Raw genomic sequence first — 25,334 nt, 5'->3', positions numbered from 1 at the left:
CGACCTCTGTCACCCACCACGTTGACGGGCTGCACTGGGGAAGCTGAGAAGATGTCAGTCTCTAATAACATCACTCACTGGAGCAGGGGGTCCCATGTCTGTGCTCAGTGCCCCTTAATTAGGCTCCAGCTGAGGTAAGACAGGCACCCATGGCCTGAGCTGGTTGGTGGAGACAGAGTGTCTTCCCCCCAGGGCTGAGTTTGGACAGATTATTCCTCCTCCATCTTCTCCTCCCCCTCCTCCTCTCCCCCTCCCCGCCTCCTCTCCCTCTCCTCCCCCTCCTCCTCCTCCTTCCAGCCTGTGCCCCATCACTTTTAGCAGCCACGCATCAGCCACCTTCCCTCTGCTCCTACTCACCACCCAGCACACAGACCTTCCTATCAGGCCACCTCTCTCTCCCGCACACATACCACTCCTACACTTCACGTCTGTCACACACACCTCTTCTCACACCCCACATCTCATACACCTCCTCTCACACTTATGTCTCTCACACACACCTCCTCTCACACCTATGTCTCACACACCTCCTCTCACACTTATGTCTCTCACACACACCTCCTCTCACACTTATATATTTCATACACACACACCTCCCCTCCCACTGCACGTGTCATACACACACCTCCTCTCACACTTATGTCTCTCACACACACCTCCTCTCACACTTGTGTCTCTCATACACACCTCTCACACTTGTGTCTCTCACACACACCTCCTCTCACACTTGTGTCTCTCACACACACCTCCTCTCACACTTATGTCTCTCACACACACCTCCTCTCACACTTATATCTTTCACACACACACACCTCCCCTCACATTGCACGTGTCATACACACACCTCCTCTCACACTTATGTCTCTCACACACACCTCCTCTCACACTTATGTCTCTCACACACACCTCCTCTCACACTTATGTCTCTCACACACACCTCCTCTCACACTTGTGTCTCTCACACACACCTCCTCTCACACTTATATCTTTCACACACACACACCTCCTCTCACACTTATGTCTCTCACACACACCTCCTCTCACACTTATGTCTCTCACACACACCTCCTCTCACACTTATGTCTCTCACACACACCTCCTCTCACACTTATGTCTCTCACACACACCTCCTCTCACACTTATGTCTCTCACACACACCTCCTCTCACACTTGTGTCTCTCACACACACCTCCTCTCACACTTATATCTTTCACACACACACACCTCCTCTCACACTTATGTCTCTCACACACACCTCCTCTCACACTTATGTCTCTCACACACACCTCCTCTCACACTTATGTCTCTCACACACACCTCCTCTCACACTTGTGTCTCTCACACACACCTCCTCTCACACTTATATCTTTCACACACACACACCTCCCCTCACATTGCACGTGTCATACACACACCTCCTCTCACACTTATGTCTCTCACACACACCTCCTCTCACACTTGTGTCTCTCACACACACCTCCTCTCACACTTATATCTTTCACACACACACACCTCCTCTCACACTTATGTCTCTCACACACACCTCCTCTCACACTTGTGTCTCTCACACACACCTCCTCTCACACTTGTGTCTCTCACACACACCTCCTCTCACACTTATATCTTTCACACACACACACCTCCCTTCACACTGCACGTGTCATACACACACCTCCTCTCACACTTATGTCTCTCACACACACACCTCCTTTCATACCCACATTTTTCACACCCACCTCCTCCCATACTCTACATTCTTCACACAAACACACCCTTACTTGTCCCATCAGCCTTTCTTGAGCTCATCCTTCTGTGTGATCTGCCTCTTTGATCCCGTGTGCCCGTTGAGGGTGGCTTCTTTATAGCCAAAGTCATCGACGCTCTTCAGTTTAGTGAGGAGCACAGTGGGTGGCTAGGGTCAGCCAAGAGGATTGGGGAGCCCCCTGCGGAGCCCTGGGCTGCAACCCTCCCCACCTGGGGCCACGCCTGTTGCTCGGGCCGCCTCGGTCCTCTCACTCAGGAGAAGGTGTCCCCTCACTGAGCATGTCTGGACACTACATTTGCCTCCTTCATAACCCCAAGAAGTCCCAAGGCAACCCCCAAATGGATGGCCCCAGATTGGGGCATCTTCTGACTCTGCTGTTCTGAGTGGCGTCAGGTGAGAGCCCGCGGAAAGCAGCGGGACAGAACCCGTCAGGTGGCTGCAGAGGAAACGTCTGCAGTCCCCTCGTGGCCGTGCAGAGGGAGGCCCTGTTGGCCGTTTTCCGACCGTGTCTGTGTGGCCTGCTGACCCTGCCGACCACCATGGGTGACTGCACATGCCAGAAACCCGCCTGTGACAGGACGGGTCCTGGTCTGTTGTCAGCCGTCACAGGGTATAAGCATGCGTGTCACAGGGCCAAGCTATTGAGGAGAAAATGTGAATGTGTGCACTTTCTAGAAAGGGGAGGTGGCTGGTGTTCCTCACTGCCTTCCGCACCAGTGGCTCCGGGCAGAGCGGGTCCCACCGCCCCGCAGGTCTCCTGCCTCTGCTGCAGCGTGTCCCAATCCTACCCTCCGTTCTCTCCGCAGGACTTCGGGAAGTGCCCGCGACTGAGGCTGTTTACTCAGGAGTACATCCTTGCCTTGAACGAGCTCAACGCGGGGATGGAGGTGGTGAAGAAGTTCATTCAGAGGTGGGTCTCCCAGCTGACCCCTCCCCCCGGCCTGTGAGCCAGCTGTCCTTCAGCCCAGAGCCAGGCCCTCCCGGTGCCCGGAGAGCAGCCACTGGTGTTCAGGGGCTGGGAGCGTCTCCTCTTCTGTGAGGGTCTCCTGGAGCCTCCTGACCACCTGTGGTCTCAGGCACTTACTTACTGTGTGGCACTGAGCCAGTTCCTGTACCTCTGACCCTGTGTCCTCCACACGGGTTGGGTGATTAAGTGAGGTGGTATATGAGGAAGCCCCTAGCGTGCCTGATGCTCAGTAGGAACTCAGGCAATGGTGACGGTCCTGAGTAATAGGAGGATTTCCACGCCTCCGGTGCCAGGCGTGTAGGAAATGATCCCCTGTGGCCCAGAGAGTCACCACTGGGGACTTTGACAGCTACCTCCCAAACTTGGCTAAAAAGAAGCCAAATATTCTGGTTCTTACTTCCTTCTGGGGTTTGAGTAGGGGGGGTTATTTTTGCTTTGATTTTTAAATATTTTTCTCTGTGCCTCAGTTTCCTAACCTGTAAATGAGAATCGCAATACCCACTTCATCCAGTTGAGGGCTTTGGTGACCTAATACACAAACACTAAGAACAATGCATAAATGTGATGGGAGCATTAGTGGCCACTGTCATGACTCTTCTTATGTTTTAAGAAAATCAAAATATCCTGGTTAAGCCAGTTCTGAAGTTACATTCTTCCTAAATACACTCCCCTGCCATCACAAAGCATTCCCAAACGCAAATGACATGTCCTTCTGCCAGAGTTTGGGTGACTCCAGGGTCCCTTTAAAGCATCCAGTTAAGATTTGCGGAGTTTTTTAGGTTAGTCCCAGTGGCCACAGTGATTTTCCAGGAACCTTACAGGTATTATCTCCAGGCCCCAAACTGTCCCATTTTACAGGTTAAAAAAACTGAGGCACAGAGATAGCCATGATTAATAACAATTGCTGCATCTACCGAGGCCTTAGCAACTGTGTTTCAGACCCCATGCTAGGTCAGGGTGACCATATTAATTTTTATTCCAAAGCAGGGCACTTCTGAGAGTAAAGTGAGGTATTATGAATAAAGATTTCAGAACTCACCAGGCATAAATGTGTCTGCCCAGGCCGCATGGCCATATTATGCTAGGTCTTCCCATAACTTAGAAAATTGGGTTCTTGTTGTTACCCAGTAAGGAGGGGGCCATAATCCCCATTTTATGGCTAAGTAAACTGCGAGTGGAGAGTTAAGCAGTATGCCAAGACCACTCAGCTGGGCTTGAACCCAGGCACCAGAATCCAGAGCTCACGACTGGACCTTGGTTCTCTGCTGCTTGCACATGGCAGAGCCAGAACCCAATCCCGGTATTGCCAACTCCACAGCAAAAGGCTCAGTGTGCTCCCCCATGACCACCTCAAGCTGTGCCCGGCCTCCTCCCTGCCTCCCAGCCATGATGCCACTCCTGCAGCTGCCTCTCACCCTTCCCTCTGCTCTCTTCCAGCATGCACGGCCCCACAGGGCACTGCCCTCACCCCCGGGTCCTGCCCAACCTGGTGGCCGTGTGCCTGGCTGCCATCTACTCCTGCTATGAAGAGTTCATCAACAGGTCAGTCACCGTCGCCATTGGGAAGGGCTGGGGTTACCACCCAGGGTGGGGACAATGAGAGGGCGGGTCACCAAGGACAGTGGCCCTGTACACATCTGACCAACCCAAGAAGGTGGAGTGGTTTTCACCAGACAGGCCTCCAGGGTGTTTGCCAGATCGCGTGTGCTCACTGATTCCAGAGCCCAGAACCAGAAATTACTGGGAAACAAACACTGAGATTCAATACCGGCAACTGAAGGCTGTTGTGTTGACTGGGCATTAGGAGCAAGTGTTTTATTCTGAATATTTCTCACCACCTGGCATGCGTGACACATTGGAGCATGAGTGTGGATGCATGTATGTGTGTGAGGGAGAATGTGTGCACACATGTGGGTGTGTGCATGGGGAGTTGTGTGTGCACTGTGTGGGTGTGTGCAAGTGTTTGTGAACCCCAGGAAGCACTGGAGAGAGGACAGATAGTAGAAACCGGACCTGTGTTCATAAGCAGGTGACCACCTGTGCATTCCCCACTGGACATCCTGGCAGACTTCGGGGAACAGTCTCCGAATTACTCCTCTGAGGGTGACGCCACCACTGTAGTTATTTACCAGCTCCCAGGCTTCCTTAATTGAGGATCGCTCCTGGGGTGCGGTGACGCAAATGCCATCCATTTGCGTAGAACTTTCGACAGTGACCTCTGGGGTTACTGGAGAGGGTAGGATGTGCCGGGCAGAGATGGCTTCGGCGGCCGCCACCCAGTCCAGTTGTTCAGGTGGCACACGGCACCACTCCAGGGGCACCGAATGTGTCGGGATCCAGCAGGAATATATTTCAGCCCTGAAGGAAAAGGCGGTGCAGACCGTGCGTCCCTGAAAACCTGCCCATGGGGCTTCTAAGCAAACACTGCCCTGGAGTTCTTGGGGGAGGGGCCACAGTGAACCTCAACAAGGGGGTATGTTGTATGACCGGGCTGAAGAAGGGAGGACGACTGTTTTAATGTCCTCAGCCCCAGGTCCTGACATTTAAAGGGGACCATGTCCCCCTTGTTCAGAAAGAGGTGGCAGTGCCCTTGAGGCCCGAACATGAAGATGCCATGCTGACCATTCCCAAGGGCCTGTGTGTACCCTACAACATGTTATGTCAAGTAAAGAAGTGGGTCAGAGGGAGGTGCACGTCCCAGCATCCCTATGTACACAGTGGTACTCGCCTTGACCTCGCTGCCCTAGCTCTGGACCAATCTGATCAGCGTGCTTTTTAAACTCAGGCCACCCCAGGAAGCAGGAAGAGCATGAAATGGTCACTTGTGTGTGTGTGTGTGTGTGTGTGTGTGCGCGTGCACTCGCACTCACTCATTCTCAGGCTCCTTTTCCTCCTGACGCCTCTGACTCATCTCAGCCTCCTTGGGCGCTCTCCCAGAACACCTGAGCTGGGACTCGGGTGGGGTTGAGGCAGGAGGAGGAACCCACACATCCAAGAGCTTTCCCTCTGCATCTCCACAGCCCTGCCAGCGTGCCCTGCAGGGCTTCCCTGACCCGGGAGCAGGAGACAAAGACAAGGGTGCTGGAACTCTGCCCCAGTTCTCGTCCCGGGGGGTGGAAAGTGCCAAAGTTAGGAACCGTGCACACTGTCGCAGTTAAGGGGACGGCAACAGCCAGGTTTTCTCCTCTCATTCACTCAGTACTCGGTTAGTGAGGGCCCATTAAGTGCCAGGTATGGAAGGCACTAAGTGAGCCAGCCGGATGGGGCCCCTGCCTTTTCAGAGTGGAGGGTGCACCAGCAGGTAGAGGGGTAGGGATTGAGCAAGCAAGTGGGTACAGTACAGCTAGGTCAGGGCTGTGATGGCAGAAGCCAGAGGTGGCATTAGCATGGTCTCCAGCAGGGAGTCTCAACCCTGGCTGCATACCAGTCACCGGGGAGGCTTTACAAAATCAGAATGTAAACCTGAGCATACACCTGCTCTCTGACCCAGCTCCTCAGCTTCTGTTGTATTCACCGGGAGACTTGTACAAGGATGTTTATAGCACCGTTATTTTTAATAGCCCCAAACTGGAACCGGCCTCGACTCCAGTGTCCTCTGACAGTAGAACGGATAACTAAGCTGTGGTCTGTTCTCAGAAGCTAGACTATGTAGCGGCAGGAATGAACGAACTCGTGCAGCCACGAACAAGTCTCACAGACATAACGTTGAGTGAAAGAAGTCAGACCCAAGAGATACATATGGTGTGATTATTTTTCCTTCAGATTCAAGAACAGGCAAAATGAATCTATGGTGATAGAACCAGAATAGTTGTCACCTTTTTGGGGGCAGAGCTAGGTGGAAAAGCACGAGAGAAACTTCTGAGCTCCTGGAAATGTTTTACAGCTTGGCCGGTGGTGCTCAGCTGGGGACAGTGTTGGCCTCCAGGGGATATGTGGCAAGGTCTGGAGACATTTGGGGTTGCCACAGCTTGGCAGGGGGGCAGGGTGCTGCTGGCATCCAATGGATGGAAGTCAAGAATGCTGCTGAGCATGCTGCCAGGTGCAGGACAGCCCCACTCAGAGAACCCAGAATTATCCCGCCCAAAATGTCCGTGGTGCCAAAATGCCCTGATCTGGTGGCTGGTTATTAAACGGGAATATGTAAAAACTCACGAAGCTCTGCGCCTCAGATTTAAGCACTGACTATTCTGTGTGTAAGTTACACCCGGGTATGGTGGAGCCCTGTTACACTTGGAAGCACACCTCTTCTCAGTTCCACAGTCAGTGATGGCACATTGGTGGCTTGAATTCGGTCACGGTGGAAGTATTTACACTAAGGAAATTGGCAAACACTACAAAACAGGGCTTCCTTTTTCCAGAGACTAGGTTGTTAGACATTTACCAGCATACTGCTGGTTATAGCTTCATAAAGAAGCGGGGAAAGTGGTGCCTGAGCCCCACCCACCGCTGTTCTGATTGGATTGGGATGGCCCTAGCAGTGGATTGTTCCAAAGGCAAGTTCACGGCCAGAGTTGAGAACCCCTTCTCCCAGGAGAGGTGAGGAAGGGACCCTTCAGCGGGTGATGTTTAAGTTGAGACCTACTAGCTGTTAACTAGGTAAGAGGCAGGATGAGGTGATCCAGGCAGAGAGAACAGAACGTGCAAAGGCTTGGCAGGGCCGGTGAAGTCGCCATTAGTCACATTTTTCTACCTGTGGTTAACCACCTGCTTCAGGATCCCCTGAGCTGCTTCTTTAAAAAGCAGACTCCTCGATGTCCATTTTGAGCTCGAGCCCAGGAATCTGCATTCTTGGTAAGCTCCTCCTGTGATCTGCTCCATCCTAAAGGTGAAGGGCCACAGCAGAGGAGGGAGTAAAGGGAACTGAGACTGCAGCAGAGAAAGGGAAAGGAAGAGAAGCAAAAGATGGTGTTGGAGAAGGGGCCGGCCATGGACTGCTGAGCTGCTCAAACCTCCTATGCGGAGCTGCTCCTGGGGGTTGTGTGTTAAGTGCAGGTGCAGACGCAGCAGGTGTGGGGCAGCCTGAGACTCTGCTTGTCTAACTGACGCCCAGTAATGCGGGTGCTGCTGCCCGGGGACCACGCGCCGAGTGGCAGAGCTGCGCCTGTGTTTCAGTGGCTGGGTTTTTATTCAGAGAGCATTGGCTTTCAGTTAAGTAGGGACTTGATGAGATGTCAGTTTCCAAATTCCTCTCTGGCAGCAGCTGCATGGAGAGTGGACGAGAGGGGGCAAGCATGACCGTGGGGGAATCATGAACGGTGGTTATACCCAGGTGCCCAGGGTGGAGGCACAAGGTTATAACGCCCGTCCCCCCTCGGAGCCCACAGTAGTTTGGGTTCCAAGTGATGTCCTTAGTTCCTCCAGGAAATCACCCGAGGGCCACAATCCTGGGAGACCTGTCCTGGGCTCAGGTCCACCCCACCTTGTTGGTCAGTCCCTGAAAGATAAAACCCCACGATGTCCTCAGGGCCCATCCGCGATGCTCCCAGTGGTACGTGATGTACTCACAGAGCAGACAACTTGACCCAGGTTAGCATGGCTCACTGGAAAATCACCCTCTGAGCCAACAGCCTTGAAAATCCACTCCTAAATCCCAGCAAAGGCAAACAAAGGGAAATGGAGTGTTGAGCATTTGAGCAGCAAATTAGCTCTGAACCCATAGAGATAGTTAGGCTGCTCTCCCCCCACAGACCACACACAGTTTTCCAACCACCATAGACTTTTCGGACTTCAGCCATGGCTTTTGTTTTTCCCCAGCAAAGTTTACAGTGCATTTATCAAGCATCCTGGTGGGCTCAGCTCAGGCCTGGCCCACCGCACGTGCTGGATAAATGCAGGCTCTCTGTGTGCGTCGGGTCCGAGTTCTGTGCTCAGTCCAGTCCTTGTGCACAAAGAGGACGTGCATCTTTGGAAGTGCGGGGCACATGCGCATGGCACGTTTAGGGAGGGGCTGCACGAGCTGTTAGTGCCCACACCATTGTGCTCTGAGTCTCTGGGCGCAGTGGACTCAACCTTCACTGCACACACAGGGAGCCCTAAAAGCTCCTCAAGGAGTTCTGATCTGTTGGGTTTGGGATGTTTAGATGTGCCTTAGGGGACACTGGTGTCCAGCCAGGGATGGAAAGCTCTAATTCAAAGACACGGTGAGTGGGCAGGTGGAAGAAATCAGAGAAAACTTCATGGAAGAGGGGGACCTGCACGGGATCATATGGGATCTTGGAAGCCACCATGGTGTCAAATCCCAGCCCCTTCCACTTAGAAGCCCTGTGTCAAGCATAGGTCGTTTGACCTCTGGCGCTTTCTCACCCGTAACATGGAGATGGTAATATTGCCAGACACAGATGTCTGAGAAGTCTGTGTGGTTGCGCTTAGCACTGTGCCAGCCCAGGGGACCCCGTTGCTGGAGTTACCTCCAGTCAGGTGCGCCTCCTGGTCATGCGTGGAAGCTCCCAGGGAGGAGGTGCTTCACCCAGCTTCAGGGCACCGATTTCATTGTGTTTGGTCCTGCATTTTCCAAACAAATGACTTCAATGATGCATAGAGCCCTTTCTCAGCTAACACCTGTGTTTAGAGGTGCTGTGATGGGGGCTGCTGCAGACAGAAGGGACCTGCAGGCCCCAGGAGTTTGGGATTCTGGGGGTTGAGATCCCCTTGAAGTGGGTTTCCAGGTGAGGAGCGGAGGCTGAGCTTTCCACCTGGCCCATGACGGGGCTGTGGGGGTTCAGGGAGCGTTGAGCACAGTGGAGCCTGTCTGGTCAGAAGTGCTCACTGGGTCTTGTAGCTCACAGCATACACTCCAGGGCCACATGGTACCGCCTGCACGCTCATGCCCTTCCATCTCTCCCCACAGCCGCGACAATTCCCCAAGCCTGAAGGAGATCCGGAACGGCTGCCAGCAGCCCTGCGACCGGAAGCCCACCTTACCTCTGCGCCTTCTGCACCCCAGCCCGGACCTGGTGTCTCAGGAAGCCACGCTGTCCGAGGCACGGCTCAAGTCGGTGGTCGTGGCCTCCAGTGAGATCCACGTGGAGGTGGAGCACACCAGCACTGCCAAGCCGGCGCTGACGGCCAGCGCGGGCAACGACAGTGAGCCCAACCTCATCGACTGCCTCATGGTCAGCCCTGCCTGCAGCACCATGAGCATCGAGCTGGGTCCCCAGGCTGACCGCACGCTCGGCTGCTACGTGGAAATCCTCAAGCTGCTGTGAGTGTCCCTTTATGTGCCTGTCACCAATGAGATGAGGGAGGGGACTTGGCTTTGTAGTTCATATTCACTGGCTCGAGGCGTGCGAGGGTGGGCATGCTTAGGGTGCACACTTGAGTTGGGGTGTGGGTACCCGTGAGTGTGGGTGCACATATGCAAAGCATGAGAGCACACATTTTAGGTGTGTATACATGTATGCTGGAGTGTCTGGGCACATGTATAGGTATGTACACAAACATATATGTGTGCATGAGTTTGAGAATATGTGTGCGTGAGTATGTGCATGAGCACATGGGTGCCCAAGTGTGATTGAGTCTGTGAACCTCTGCACATTGTGTAAGGTGTGGGCTCATTCTGAGTTTGTGAGTGTCTTTATATATGGGAATGGCTTTGGGCGTGTGGTGCGACAGCATGTGTGTGATTGCCTGAGCATGTGCGTTTAAGTGGACAAGTGTGGATGTGTCTAGTCACTGCTGCTTTTATGGATGGGTGGCTGTGAGTGCACACATGTGGGTATGAGCGTTCGTACACAGGAGTTACAGTGTGTGTGTGTTTCTCTGTGTGTGAATGCAGATGTGTCCATGAGCCCACGTGTGAGTGTTTGTGTTGTGAGACCTGTGCATGCCTTGTGTGCTCAGTGTGGTTGTCTGATTTATTTTGTGGGGGGTGCCTGTGGGTGTCTGTGTGGTTGTGTGTGTGCATATGTATGTAGCATCTTCTGTAAAGGGCGTATCTTTGGAAAGCGCCTCCTGGGGTTGTGCTAAGGCCCAGCCTTCCTCCCACACTCTTTCTTGTGAGCTCTCATGGGCAGGCAGGGAGGCGCCTGCGGATCAGGTCCCGTGCAGTCCTGGCTGGTGGGAAAGGCTCAGGTGGAGCCAGGGACCAGGTCTGCGCTGGGTGTTCCAGGTCCCTCCCTACCTCCCTGAGCCTCAGCAGTGTGACGCTACAGCGGGGGATCTGCATCTTTGGCTCTCATGAGTCTTTCTAGTTCTACCACTCACACTTGTACCACACAGACTCCTCCCAGATTCATGCACCTGGCTCCTCGGTCCCCAGGTGGAGGGACCTGGGCTGGCTCTGTGGTCCCACAGCCAGCTTGGCGGGAGAATCCAGCAAATGCCTCGCCGCTTGCTCCCACAGCCCTGACCCTCAGAACAGAGGTCAGCCCCTCAGGACCAAGTCCAGAGGTTGGCATTGCCAGGTGCAGTCAGTGGGGTGGTGGGCTTTTCAGAGGGGCTGGGGGAGGGCGTATGGCACCTGTCTGAAGTCTGGGCACCAGGCCCCTGGATCAAGGGGAGGCCTGGCTCCAGGGGCTCGTCAGGGCTGACTGGGTCTCCAGGGCGGCTGTAGGCTCTGCAGCACAGGTTCGGCCTCTGTGGTGAACGCGTTGCTGTCTGGAGGGTGCACAGGGCCCGGAGGGTGAAGGCAGCCTACCATGCCTGCTGAGCCAAGAGCTAGTCTGGGGGGCCTAGGAGGTGCCCTGGGATCTCAAAGCAGGGCTTGTTGTGTCTGTGAAGGTGAACACACGCACGCACACACACATGCACATACCTACACACATCAGGCAGTGGCTTCGTGTGGTTGGAAAGGAGACTGTGGATGCTGCATCCACGGACACTTCCTCTCCTCTCTAGGCCCTGAGAGAGGAGAGTGAGGCCTCCTGGGGGTCAGCGCCAGCCTCACCATGGTCCTATCTGCAGAGGCCAGTGAGGGCACAGCCGCATCTAGCGACACTCTGCCCGCCCTCCCCCCACCCCCACCCTCCCACACACACACACACACGCACACTGTTTGAAGGAAATTCCAGATTCTGCTCAGAGATCTCCTAGAACATGCCCCACTTTCTCCCAGGAGTGTGGTCTGCCCACCGAGCGATGCGCCGGCCACGGCCCTCATATCCTCCTCGCCCGGTTGAGGCAGGGCCCCCAGGCCAGAGACGGCTCTGCTCTCTGCCCCGGCCTGCCTTGGCTGGCTGCCACAGGCACCTGGACTCAGGCCTTCTGCTGGCTCGGGCCCTGACTCACATTAAGCACTAAGGGTTTGAGTTTCATCATGCAGTTCACACACGTTTTTTTTCCTTCTTCATAAACATGCTCATGAATGAGGACTCTGTTCTTCCTGATCTGCTTCCAGACCTCCTGCCTGCCCGCAGGGCCCAGCTGCCAAGGCGCGGCGGGGGTCAGGGGCCCGGTCAGGGGCTGCCCGCTGGGAGCGGAGGTGTTCTGACCGATGCGCAGAGCAGCCTCACCTCCGCCTGGTGTCTCCACAAGGCAGGGTTTATACTTTCGAAGCCTCTTTTACCATGGGGGGGGGGGGGGGGTGTCAGAACACAGTGTGGGCTTGCTAACTTCTTTTCTGAGCAACTTGCCTTCTCCAACTCCACTGCCTGCTTGAGTCACTGGCCCACCAGAAGACCTAGGACACGCTGGGCCCCCTCAGCCCTAGCACCTCGGAGCACGACAGTGTGGGATACATGGGAAAGAGCTCAGTTCAGAGCCAGTCTGCTGGGCTCAAGGGCCACAGAGATATCAGTATTAGCTTGTGACCTGGGCAAGTTACTCGTCTTCTCTGAGTCACAGCTGCCTCGGGGCAGTAGACGGGTGGAGGCCATGGCTCTGGGCGCCTTGCAAGTGTAGACACCAGGCAGATGGGAGTTACTACACTTCCTGAGTACAGCTGTGTTTCCTCTATTTTAAGACACCGTTGAGAGTAAGATGCATCGTTGATTTAACGACACGTTGAGAGGAAAAAAAACACACCAATATGGCATTCAAAGCACATTGATGGCAAGAAGCATGCATCTGGGGATTTAGGAAATGCATGGATGGCAATCTGCTGGTAACTGCAGCATTCTTGGCTCCTCTTGCCCTCAGCGTTCTGGTCTGTGAAATGGGTATCTTTCCCGGGGAGCTGCTCTAAGAATTTAGTGGCACGGGACCCTGCCGGGCTGGTTCTTGATAAGAGAGGCCTGCTGTTACCAATAGGAGTGCTCCCTGAATGAGAGTTACGTGTAAGGAATGAAAAAGGAGGCTCTAATTGAAACTGAGGGGTCTTAAGAGGGCATTGTGGGGGGGCAAAGGAAGCCAGGCTTAGCACCTTGGCCCAGCTTGTCAGCCCTATGCATCAAACCAGGCACTGCTAGTCCCCTAGTGTGAGTATCACGCCTCTCTCACACACACACACACACACACACACACACACACACACACACACACACAGAGCCCAGGCTCTAAAAGGCCCAGGCCTCGGTTATGTGTAGGAAAGCCCACACATGGTTAGAATTTCACACCTCTGAAAGGAAGGTAAGCCTCAAAAAGCTCCCTGGAGACCCTTGAAAAGGAGGACTATTCCCGATGCAGGTCAAGGTTGCCCCTGCAAACACCCCCTTGTGAGGCCCAGGCTGGGTGGTCTGACAGAGAACATGGACTCGGGAGCTGGACAGAGCAGCTGGGTCTGTGGCAGTTTGGAGTCCAGCTCTTAGCCAGCCGGGCACCTGCATGCGATTCGCATATTTCCTTATCCATCTGTGTATGCACTCCTTTATCGAGCATTAACTGCGCACCTCGTCTGGCCAGGCTCTGCTGGATGCCGGGGTCCCAGCTGCTCCCAGTCCCTCTGAATCTAGTAGCAGCAACTGCTGAAGGCAGTGACACCGCCCGCCGGTGGGAAGGAGTGGGAAGCCGCTGGCCACACGGAGGCCACAGACAGGAAGAGCAGCGAGCAGCCATTGTGAGGAGAGGGGCACAGGTCTGCGCTTTTTGATCAGCTCAACTCGGGATTGTTATTTTTGCAAAAACCTAGGTTTAAAAGAGGCCTGGCGGTCTGGAGGTCAGCTGGAAGATGCCCCAGCCATCGGGGGCTGTTGGGGAAAATGCGGATGAAGGGGAGGGGGTATCCTAATGACGGGGAGGTGTAACTAGAAGTAGAAGGCAGGTGCCAGGAGGGGAATGGGAAACGTGGTACATCACCCAGCATAGTCCGCTCGTGAACTGCCCCAGCCAGTGCCACAGCTCCACTGAGAAGAGATGCCAGGAGTTCGGTGCAGGGAAGGGGGTTTGACTGGGGGCTTGGACATCCTGTCTTACCTGTAAGTGGGGATCTAGAGCTAGCCTGGCCCCATTAACGTGAGGAGTGAGTGTTGGGTGCCTGGAGCCTGGAGCTGTCGGAGGTCCTCAGGATGCTCGAGGCACCTCTCCCTTTCCTCCCTGAGCCAGGGAAGGCCTCGCTGTCTTGTCTACTACCTGGGGTTGGTGGTCAGGCTGCTCATAGTCAGGCCTGCGCTCTCCCTCCCATCCCGGGCCTGCCCGACTCGCCAACCCTGAGGCTGGCGCTGCTCTCCAGATGCTCATGGCAGGTGCTCTGCTCTCCATTCCTTGTGCCTGGCCAGCCCCCAGGCACCTAGCCTCCCAGCCTCTGCCCAGCACACGCATTGCACATGCTCAAGCTGGTCGGACTCGAGGTTTGGAGTAGACTTGGAGCTGAGCTGGGCAGAGGCGAGGAAGGAAGTGTCTGCCTCCTCCTTTCTTCCCCCCAGGTTCTCTTTCCTGATCCCGTGTGAGCCGTGGGGAGGCCAGGCTCCAGACTGGAGAGACGAAGGAGGGAGAGGGCTTCCTTCCAGACCCCTGGCCTCCGCCTTCCACTGAGCTTAGCACCTGGGAACAGGGGACAGGCTTGTCAACATCCCTTTCCATTCAGGAGTGAGCCCTGGGCCGGGCTGTGTCATCGCCCTAGATGGAGCCCAGCGTGTGCCCACACACTGGGCACAACACCCACACTGATTACGGGAGATTTAAAGTTGCCTTAGAGTTTTCTGCATGGATGGCATTTTTACAAAGAACATATTTTATTGTTTTAAAGCAAAAGGAAAACTAGTAAATGCCTTTTTTGATAAAGGGACATGGCCTTTCTTCACAGGTGGATGCAGGGGCATGCGGTGCCATGTAGCTCAGCAGGGAGGAACCCAGACACAGGAACTAGGCTCTTGAGCTTGGGCCAGCACGTGTCCTCACTGGGACTGTTTTCTTGTCTGTGGAATGGGGCCAGGTCTCTGGGAGGAACACCTGGCCTGATCCATGTGTGTATCCACAATGTTTGCTGTTACTTTTAGGTGTTCTGGAAACCAAGAGTCAGTCAGTGACAGGTGGGTGTTGGGAGGGGAGGGATTCAGAGGAAAGACAAGCTAGCTGCAAAAATGTGACCCTTCCCCCGGAAAGAAGCATGCAGGTATGGGTCAGAAGGGGTCTCTGTCCTGATGTGCACCTGACAGGCCTCTGAGCACCTGTGTCCAGCCACCCATGGGTGGCACAGAGCGTGTGCCCTGCCTTGGGCACTGGGATCCACGGAACCCTTGCTCTGTGCTTCCGATCTGCCTGAACGCAGATGGGTCACCAAGGTGCTCAGGGTCTCGCTCTCTCACCTGTAAAGCAGGTGTGATTCTCCCTCGTCCTTTAGTGCCTGTTCTGAGGATTAAGCAAGCAAGTCCATGCCCAGCACACAGCCCGGTAGGTGCTTAGTAAACCTCGGCCAGCAGCACTGTAGGACTCAGCTCACGCAACCAGGCTTTTGGAGGAATTCTCTTCTGTGTGTCTGGCGTTTGAATCTTTCCTCCGAGCCCTCCAGGGTGTGGGCTGGGTTCCGAAGGCTGACACTTGATCACCATGTGTTTGGAGAAGGTGGGGTGGGAAAGCTCTCAGGAGTTAGCTAAACCATCCGTTGGTGATGGAACAAATATTAGTTTTTACTCTTTTTTGGTCTAAAGCACAGGTGGACATATAGCACATAAACATATACAGTCTGTTGGGAGAACAATGAGGAGAATTTGCCAAGAAAGCTCCTTGGGCCCTGGCCGGGTGTCTCAGTTGATTGGAGCATTGTCCCGTACACCAGAGGGTTGCCAATTCGGTTCCCTGTCTGGTCAAGTACAGGAGGCAACCAATTGATGTCTCTCTCTCACATAGATGTTTCTCTCTGTCACATCAATAAAATTATGTCCTCAGGTCAGGATTGAGGGGGAAAAAAGGCAAGAGCTCCTTGGGGGAGGGGGGGGGGCCTGGGACAGAGGCTACCAGATGAAAAGAAGGCTGAGAAACACTGAATTGAACGTGAAGCAGTTATGGGGCCGTAGGACCAAGAATCAGGTGTGTGCACTGACCTGGCTCTGTGCAAATGCTCCGGGGCTTGGGGAGGCCTGTCTGTCCTCAGGCTGAGGCGCTGCCGTTCCCCAAGTTTCCTGACCCTCGTGGCTTCTCTGGGGAGTTGGCAGAAGGAGCCGCTTCTTTAAGAAGCTGTGCTGGTGGGAGGGGAGCAGCCCTACTGACTACACAGCTGTCTCCGGAAGCCATTGCTGCCCTTCCGGGCCCTTTTAGCAGCTCAGCTCTGCAGTCACCTGGGCAGTCCTTACCCACTTCTCACCTGTGACAGGGGCTCTGGTGGGGCCCGTTCCATGAGCTAGCAAGTCCCGACACAGCGGGTGCTCAGCAGACCGCAGCTGTGGCCGTCCTTCAGGCGGATGCTGCTCCTGCGGTCGCACAAATGGGATGGGACCTCCTGCATTGGTCTCACCCGAGACCTCGGCTGAGGTCTGTCAGGGCAGCAAGGGGTCTGGCGTCAGCCTGGACTCGATTTTCCACCAGCCACTGCTGTGTTTGCCTCGGTTTCCCCATCTGTTAAGTGAGGCTACTCATATAATCATACTCTATGACAGCAGTGTATTAATTGAATAAATATATGTAAAATTACATATAATCATAATCTTCATTGTGAAGAGTAAATGAACAGAGGTAAAGCTTTTGGCATATGCAGAGTGCATGTCCAATGTGGTGACAAAGTCGTAGCTGCTATTTTTTCAGTATTACTATTACCATTGGTGGTGTTATTGCTATTAGCAGTAACTGTTGTTGTTTTTTTAAAGCTGTTATCTGGACACAGACTAGCAGTATCCAATATATCAGGAGCATTGACCCAAACAACAAATAAATAGCCTATAATTTTTATTTTTTGTGAATCAGTCAGTTCTGGTTAATCAAAGATGAGAATGACTTTGTGTTCCCAACCTAATCCCCCTTGTATTAGTCTGTATTAGTCTGCCCAAGCTTCCATAACAACATTACACATACTGGCGGCTTAAACAACAGGCATTTATTTTCTCAAAGTTCTGGAGGCTGGAGCTATGAACTCCAGGTGTGGGCAGGGCTGGTTTCCTCTGAGACCTCTTTGCTTGGCCTGTCGATGGTTGTCCCAAATGTCTGTGTCCTCACCTCCTCTGATAAGGGCACCCGTCATATTGGATCAGGACCTACCCTGTGACCTCATTTTACTTTAGTCACCTCTTTAAGGACCCTGTCTCTAAATACAGTTGGATTCTGAGGAGCTGGGGTATTAGGACTTCAACATATGAATGTGGGGGGGGGGGGTTACATTTCAGCCCAAATGATAGTTCAAAAGATGGAACAGTGACCCTGTGGCCTGAGTTCCAAGGCCAGGAGGGAGGAGATTCTGGGGAGTGGATGGCCAGCCCCTTCGGCTGCCAGAAGGAGGTCCCTGGACCAGTTCTGTCCCCAGGCTTTGCAGCCACGCTGTGCCAGCTCCCTGCTCACTGAGATGTCAGAGCAGAGTGGGTGCCACCTGACCCTCTGCCAGACTCTCGCCCAGCCTGTGGCCATCGTGACAGCACGCTGCACACCTCGTCCTCCAAACCCAGCCTGACCTCGCTCCTTCTCATTCTAGGTCCGACTACGATGACTGGAGACCATCTCTGGCCAGCTTGCTTCAACCCATTCCATTCCCCAAAGAGTAAGTCCCACCCCACTGCCCACCTGTGAGGAAACCCTGAGCCACCCACTAAGTCCCAGTCCTGTCTCAGATGCACACGGGCCCCCTGGGAACATGATGGACGACAGCGGGAGATGGAGATGTGGTTGTCAGCTTCGAGACCCTCGGGGAGGCCCTCCTGGAAAATGGGGAGATCACCTCATTGCATTGTTAGGGTTCACTGAGTTGAGAGTGCAAACAGCTGTCCCCACCGTGCCTGCATGCAGTAAAGTTCATGATCTTGATTATGCATCAAATGGGAACAGTAATACCTGCCTCCGATGCCATGGTAAAAACATAAAAAAGCATGTGGAGTCACTTTACATGTCATACAGTGACATGCCGAAAGCTCTCTTATGTCCATTATGAGCGTTAGCTCATGCTCCACAGTGAGTTGGCCAGAATGGACCCTCTGCCTCTCTAGCGGCCCTTAGCCACTCCTTGTATTGAATTAATCACAGCAAAATAGGGAGAAAACTGCCAAGGGTGATGGCCTGAGAGAAGTCGTGTTGAATAACCAGGCTCTGAAATGCCTCCAGGTCTCTCTTTCAATCGGCGTGGAGGAGCCGGGCCTCCGGAGGCAGCAGGCTCTCTGGAGCCGATTAGCGAGCCCATGTTTATGAAATGTGGCTCTCTGAGGGGGACATTACACTCAGTAATTGCCCCATTTGCTGGCTGGGCTGGTCCCCGGGGGCCCCCAGGACCCGAGACCAGAGAAATCTGACTCCTGAGAGCCGCTGGTCTCCAAGAGCAGTGGCGTCATCGGCTGCAGCCACCGTCCCCACAGCCCAAGGGACACACTTGACAGTGGGCCCATGATGCAATTCGCTTGGAGAACATCCCTGAATGCCGCCCTCGTGCGCACCTTAATTAGTGCGAACACTTAACGAACACCCCTGGGTCCTGGTGTCCACGTGCAGACACACAAGCCACATGCATCCGCGAGCGCCCTCCTGCTTGCAGGGTGGGTCTGGGGCGGCTGAGGAGTGTGGGGCTCAGTCTGCTCACTCATCAAAGGAGACTTTGTTTTGCAGCTTCAAGTAGGGACACAATGTCGGTGCTTCATTCCAGCTTCCTGTCCATTCTTCGAGTCAGCCATGAAGCCTAGCCTCCCCAGAGGAAGACCTCTGGGTGGCTGCCCTGTCCAGGAGCTCCCTGCTAACCGCACTCTCCCCTTTGTTTTTGTTGCAGAGCCCTCGCCCACGAGAAGTTCACCAAGTGAGTATTCGGGCAGCGCCCTCGTGACCTTCTTCTAGCGCAAGTGCCCTCTGTCCCGAGGTCATCCCAGCGGCCAGCCCTCCCTCCGTCACATGCTTTCTGGGAGGCAGCCAGGCCCATCCAGGAGTTTCCTCATCCCGCCAGCTCAAGTGGGCTGGCTCCCCTCAGACCCCGTCCTCGGCCACCTAAGCCCGGACCCTGGGCATGACTCTGTCCCCACCTGTCTCTTCCAGGGAACTGAAGTACGTGATTCAGAGGTTCGCCGAGGACCCACGACAAGAGGTGAGGCCTCCTTTCTCCTCCCAGCCCGGCCATCGGGGCTCCAGCAGGCGCCATCCGTGGTTCTGTCAGGGCCTCCTTGTCACCCACAGGCATTCGGAGCAATTGGCAAAGGCTCTTTGCCATGTGCATAAACATGCTCACCCTGTCTCAGACACACGTGTTCTCATTTAATCCTCATCACCCTACCAGTGGGTTCTATTTATCCCCATTTTACATCAACAATCCCTCCTTTTGGAGGTGAGAAAACTGAGATTCAGTTCCATCCCCAAGATCGTGCAATTGGTACATGGCTGAGGCAGGATTCGAACCCAGGGAGTCTGGCTGTAGAGCCTGTGCAGTAACCAGCTCTGCAGTGGGCCCACTGGGCCAGGCAGAGCTGCGGAGACAGCAAGTGCTGGCCCTGCCCGAGGAGCTCGGGCCCCTCCTCTGTGCACATGGGGTCCGGGATGCAGAGGAGAGAGCAAATTATTCTTGATGAAGCCTGAATATACTCTCCTCAGGCCATGCTGTAAAGCCTCGTTCCAGGAGGATCTAGAAAGATCTAGTTCTAAAACACCATTCTAAACCCTGTTCCAAAAGCAGTGCTGAGCCTGATGGGAGAAGCAGGGCTGGCAGATAGGAAGCATCTACCTGGCTGGGACCAGTGACGGCCTCCCTTGTTTCTAGGAGTCTCAGAATCCCCTGGAAAGTGAGCCGTTATTTCAAACTTTGAAGTTTGGAGAATAAAAGTGGTACCAGCTGCACCCCAGAGCAGAGAGGCAGAGCCAAGTGCTGGGAGGCCCAGGGGCTGGCGTGGGCGCAGCCCCGCCCCACAGGGCCTCGCCCGCCCTCTCCTGTGGCCTCCTTTGATTTTCTCTCCTGTTTCTCTTCCTCCCTCTCCCTTCACTCTCACTCCTGCTTTCTCCCTCCTGAATGAAGCCAGGGTTGTTTTCTTATAAAGTCTTTGCTGTATTTGTCGAATAAGGTTTCATGCTCTTGATTCCTTGCTTCTTTGAAGCTGATAAGTTAACATTCGGTATCCTCCCGACGCAGAGAGAAAATCAAAGCCCACCGCCTCTGTTTTTTGTTTACTCGTGTTTACTTGAATATCTGTGAGTCAGATTGTCCTTCCCTCCTGAAGGAACCGCTGGGCACTTCTCTCTGCTTTCTTCGGAGGCCGGGAGGAGGGGAAGAAATACTGTTTCTCTCTCCGTGCAATTACAGCGGTGGCCGGGGTGGATGTGGACTTGTTCCTCCCAGACACGCACACGTATTTGCACATATGCACACCCCGGCCCAACCACCCTGGGAAGGAGGTTGACGGCCACTAAAATTGCCCCTCACCCTGGAAAGAGACCCTTCTAGGGAGAGGCACAGAGACTCAGAAGGGGGTGCAGATAGGACCTACTGAGGGGGTGGCAGAGTCCCAGCGGGAGAGAGGGATGCGCAGGGCAGGGACCCAGAGAGGACAGCACCCCTGCGGGTGAAGTAGGGAAGTCGGGGCAGACACTCAGAGGCAGGGGGGCAGATACCCGGGAGTGAGGGTCAGTGATGGGGGGAGCAGAAACCCCAAGAGTGGGTGGGGCAGCGAGAGGGGGAGTCTGAGGGGTTAGAGATACAGAGAGAATGACAGACCCAGACAGAGAAGCGGGGGGGAAATGCCCCTTAGTCCCCGAAAGGCACAGGAGAAAGGGGGTTGCGTCTGAGCAGCGGCTTCCAGCCTCTCTCCCCTGTTTGGCCACTAACCAAGCTGGGCCGGCTCTGTCCCGCGGGCTGATGCTGATGCTGGATCCCCGTGTCGGACACCACAGCTGGGATTTAGTTGAAGGCCAGTCACTGACTGAACAGCTGTAACAGTTTCACTGCGGGACTTGCCCAAGCCCTTCACGTGCGTGTAGATCGCAGTTCAGCGTTCGGGTCGGTCTGCGCGGCACTGACCCTGTGCCTTCCCTCCCGCAGGTGCACTCCTGCCTGCTGAGCGTGCGGGCCGGCAAGGACGGCTGGTTTCAGCTCTACAGCCCCGGAGGGGTGGCCTGCGACGACGATGGGGAGCTGTTCGCCAGCATGGTATGTGGGGATCACCTCTCACGGTGAAGGAGAGCTGCCCGAGCCACTTGGGCCATCCCATGGATTTCCAGGCCTGCGTGAGGCTGGTGAAGATGGCAGTGAGAGCGCATGTCACTTTCTCCTCTCCTGCCCAAGCAGACACGCCGCTAGGGGCTTGCCCCACTCAGTCTCGCTCAGCAGTGCGAGGTGACACTGTACCCGCTTTACAAACGAGGAGGCTGAAGACGAGGTTAGCTGCCCAAGCTCTCACAGTTCATCGTGGTTGCCATGTTAAGTCCAGGGACTGAGTGCATGGGGATTCTAGGAGGCACCGCAGGTCCATCAGCTCATCTCATCTGCAGTGAGAGGCCCAGGTCAGGATGGTCGTCCCACCTTGGAGACGTGGGGTGTGAGATCACCAGACCATGAACTGCACCGGTGGTGACTTTGGTGCCTTGTGCACTGTCAGACACCTCACGTGCACTCTCTCTTAATCTTCACGGCAACCCTGTCCCTTAATCACATCCATGTGGAGATAGGCCCAGAGATGCAGAGGTCACACAGGCCTTCCGACTTCTCGTCCTCCCTTGACTCAGGCCCAGGCTGTCCAGAGCCGGCCCCTCCTTCCAGTGGCAGAGTGTCCGTCTCCTGAGAGGAGCACAGACTCCATCTCCCAGGCCAGATGCTCCTCCAGGTGGCTGGCCACCTCAGTTGTCCCACCTGTTGATAAAACCAGCTCAGTTCCAAGATCACACCTGTTCCCAAGCCTGAGACAGCGAGAGTGTCAGCCAGGGCAGGTCAGGTGGCAGCGCTGCTACGCATCAGCATGATGACCTTGGGCTGCTAACCTGCCTCACTGGGCTTCAGCTTCCTCGTCTGTGAAACAGGAAGTGTAGTATAGTCTTTCGGGGGTTATGGCGGGGGGGGGGGGGGGGGCTGGTCACGTGTGGATAGCGGGGGCAGGGCGCAGCGCACAGCAGTGCTCGGAAGGGGCAGCTGTGGTTATTCCCATCTCTGCTGGGCGGTTCCGCAGGCGAGCACTCATGAGGCTCACAGTGAGCCCAGCTGAGTTCCTGCAGTGACAGCTCCGCCTGGTACTGGCCCGGGAACTTTCTAGAAAGGGGCTTATTTTTAGGTCATTTTTCTTACGCACTCTCTCCACTCCTCACATCCCTTTGGAGGGCCCTGTGCGTCCTGGAAGTGCTGGCCCTGCCTGCCTGCACCTCCTCTCACCTCTTCCTGCGGCTCCTCTGACGTCATAGCTTCACCATGGCAACACCCCGTGGTCCCCACCCCTGTGTGAGAGAGACTTCAGGGAGCTGGCAGAGCTGTTAATGATGGAGCGGAAAAAATATACTTGGGAAGGAAGGAAGCAGGCAGCCCCTGGGATGGCAAGGCGTCATTTCCACAGACACGCACGCAAAGAAGGTTGTCCCCTTGATTAGGCCGCCGTTTCCAGCCCCGATGGGCACTGGCTGTTGGTGTGAAGTCAGGGAGAGCAAACGAGGTGTTGGGGCCCAGCCCTGTCGCTTGGGTCCCCTGCCCCTGGGCCCCATCTCCAGGAACCAGAAAGAAGCACAGTTTCCTTACTGGCTGCTCCACCTCTAACCCAGGATGGAGCAGAATTTGCCTATTGGATTTCTGGGGCCGGTGATCACACACAATACTCTCGGAGCTCACAGCGGGCTTAGGAAGGGGAGGCGGGGCTCCGTACCATCCCCTGTCCCGTGAGGCCGGGCACCCTGAGCGAGGGCTGCCTGGGGGCTTCTGCCAGGTTCACCAGTGCTGACCCAGAGGGCCGAACGTCAGCAGAGGATATATGATGTGAAGTTGACTGTTTGACCATGTTTAAGAGCTCAGTTCAGGGGCATTAAGGAATTCACACTGTTCTGCAGTTAGCACCACCATCCATCTCCAGAACCTTCATCTTCCCCCTGGGCTGCTGCCCCATCCAGTCCTGGCCCCGCCTCCCACTTTCTGTCTCTGACTGCTCTGGGCCCCTCATGGGGGAGGAATCCTAGGATTGTCCTGTGTATCCTCGAGGTTCACCCATGTGGGAGCATGTGTCGGGGAGGGGTCTGTTGAATGCCCCTGGGGGGCTGGTGATCATGTCGGAGCTCTCTGTCCAGACAGGACGTGGTCTGATCAGTGTCTTCTTGGTTCACAAACTTTCCACACACGGAAGCAGGCACCACAGGCCACAGCCCCTTCACCTGGCTGTCTCTCCTCACAGGTGCACATCCTCATGGGCTCCTGTTACAAGACCAAAAAATTCCTGCTCTCCCTGGCGGAAAACAAGCTGGGACCCTGCATGCTCCTGGCGCTGAGGGGCAACCAGACCATGGTGGAGGTGAGGAGCCATCCCGGTCCCTGTCCTTGTTGATGGAGCTCTAAGCACAGCTATTACAGGAGCTGGGGACACAGCGGCGGACCTGGCAGGTGCAGTCCCAGCCTTCGGAGCTCAGCGAGCAGGAGGCCTTTGTCACCAGTTTCTTCCTTTCACCTGTGATGGGCATGGTCCGAAGGCTCAGGGTGTCTGCTCCGTTTGTCTGTTGCTGCGTAACAGATCAACCCAAATGGGGCTCGAACAATACTTGCCTTTCTATTGCTCGCGGAGCTTGGGGGTGACTGGACTCAGCTGACCAGTTCTCACTCTGCATCTCTCATGGGCTCACAGTCAGGTGGGGGGCTGGCTCACCTCCAAGGCTTCTGGCCTAAGAGGATTCCACCGGCCGAGCTCCTGGCCTTTCTCCACGCAGCTGCCTGGGGTGGGAGGGCTCCCACTCACCAAGGAGCACACACCGGTCCCAGCCCCCATGTCACCTCCCTGCTCCACGGTCTCCCCCAAAGTCCCCAGAGCCACTGCACAGAGAGAGGCCAGCCAGAGCCATACCGCTTCCCAGCTCAGCCTCAGAAGTCAGGCGGCATCACGGCCGCTCACACCCGCTGGAAGTCAATCCCCAAGGCGGGACTGCAGTCGAGAGGACGGGGTTAGACTTCACCCAGCAGGAAGAGCATCCCATGCAAGTGGGAGGGATGGTGAGGCTTGAGGACCAAAGACGCGTTAGCAAGAGGCAGGAGCAGAGCCTTCCAGGCTGTGGGGCCAAACCCACCAAGGCCCGCAGCAGGAGGCTTGGTGGGAGCAGAGGGGAGGCCAGGCCCTAGAACATAGTGAGTCCAGGGCAAGAGGCTCGGGATGCGGGCAGACATGCGTGAAGAGCCTGGTGACCACGGGTCCTGGTGAGGAGGTTGGAGCTGAGTGCCTTGTGTGGGGCAGGGGGAGAGGAGAGAGCAGGAGCAGTGGCATGAGGGCCGGGCTGGCTCTCCTGGGCGAGTGAGAAGGGAAAGGGGATCTCAGAGGCAGGACTGTCAGCCTGTGGGTCCGGGCCGAGGGCCTGGGAGGGAAAGTGCATGTGCGGCTGCCCGAGGCACAGGTCCCAGGCTCCAGCTCCGGGAGCGTGTCTGAGCACCTGCTGTGTGCTCAGCACGGGGGCAGGAACCAGGGATAGAAAGAGGCGTCCTGTCCTTGGGCCTGGTGTGCATCATTTCGTGTGCATTTACTAAAAGCTGGCTTGCTGTGCGCTCGGCTGGGCGTACACCAACACTCCCATTATACAGGGGGAAGCTGGGGCAGGCGATCTGCAGTGTCACAGCGGGAGAGTGGGCTGCTGATTTTCAAAATAAGACCTTTAGGGTAGAAGGGGTGTATTGAGCTTATTGAGAGACCCCCCCCCCTTTTCAGGGCGTGTGGGGCTGTTGGGATTCGCTGCTTGCCTCTGCCCCTTCAGGGAGGGCCCGTCCAGAGTTGCAGCCGGTGGTAACGTGCTCCCCATCTCTCGGCAGATCCTGTGCTTGATGCTGGAGTACAACATCATCGACAACAACGACACCCAGCTGCAGATCATCTCAACCCTGGAGAGTACTGGTGTGGGGAAGCGCATGTACGAGCAGCTGTGCGACCGGCAGCGGGAGCTGAAGGAGCTGGTGAGCCCACGGCTAGGCCGGCCAGCAAGAGCGCGGGGTACAGCGGGGCAGAGCCCAGGGACCTCTGCACCTGTGGGGACCTC

At 55.4% G+C, this 25,334-nt stretch overlaps 1 protein-coding gene across 5 annotated transcripts in view; it reads left to right on the top strand.

Moving 5' to 3' along the window:
* CMIP (c-Maf inducing protein) overlaps positions 1 to 25,334 on the top strand; it is a 235,438-nt gene that overhangs the window by 200,830 nt on the left and 9,274 nt on the right. For all 5 annotated transcript variants that reach the window (XM_059667295.1, XM_059667296.1, XM_059667294.1 and 2 more), the window contains 9 exons: positions 2,572 to 2,675; positions 4,170 to 4,274; positions 9,580 to 9,933; positions 17,659 to 17,724; positions 18,934 to 18,960; positions 19,194 to 19,242; positions 21,181 to 21,288; positions 23,501 to 23,617; positions 25,111 to 25,251. In XM_059667295.1, the coding sequence (XP_059523278.1) occupies positions 2,572 to 2,675; positions 4,170 to 4,274; positions 9,580 to 9,933; positions 17,659 to 17,724; positions 18,934 to 18,960; positions 19,194 to 19,242; positions 21,181 to 21,288; positions 23,501 to 23,617; positions 25,111 to 25,251 (1,071 nt within the window). The remainder of the gene's footprint in view (positions 1 to 2,571; positions 2,676 to 4,169; positions 4,275 to 9,579; positions 9,934 to 17,658; positions 17,725 to 18,933; positions 18,961 to 19,193; positions 19,243 to 21,180; positions 21,289 to 23,500; positions 23,618 to 25,110; positions 25,252 to 25,334) is intronic.

This window comes from Myotis daubentonii, chromosome 15 (genome assembly GCF_963259705.1).
Source record: "Myotis daubentonii chromosome 15, mMyoDau2.1, whole genome shotgun sequence".
NCBI classification, from domain to species: domain Eukaryota; kingdom Metazoa; phylum Chordata; class Mammalia; order Chiroptera; family Vespertilionidae; genus Myotis; species Myotis daubentonii.
The sequence above is the reverse complement of the archived record's forward strand: the minus strand, read 5'-3'. Positions and strand labels throughout refer to the sequence as shown.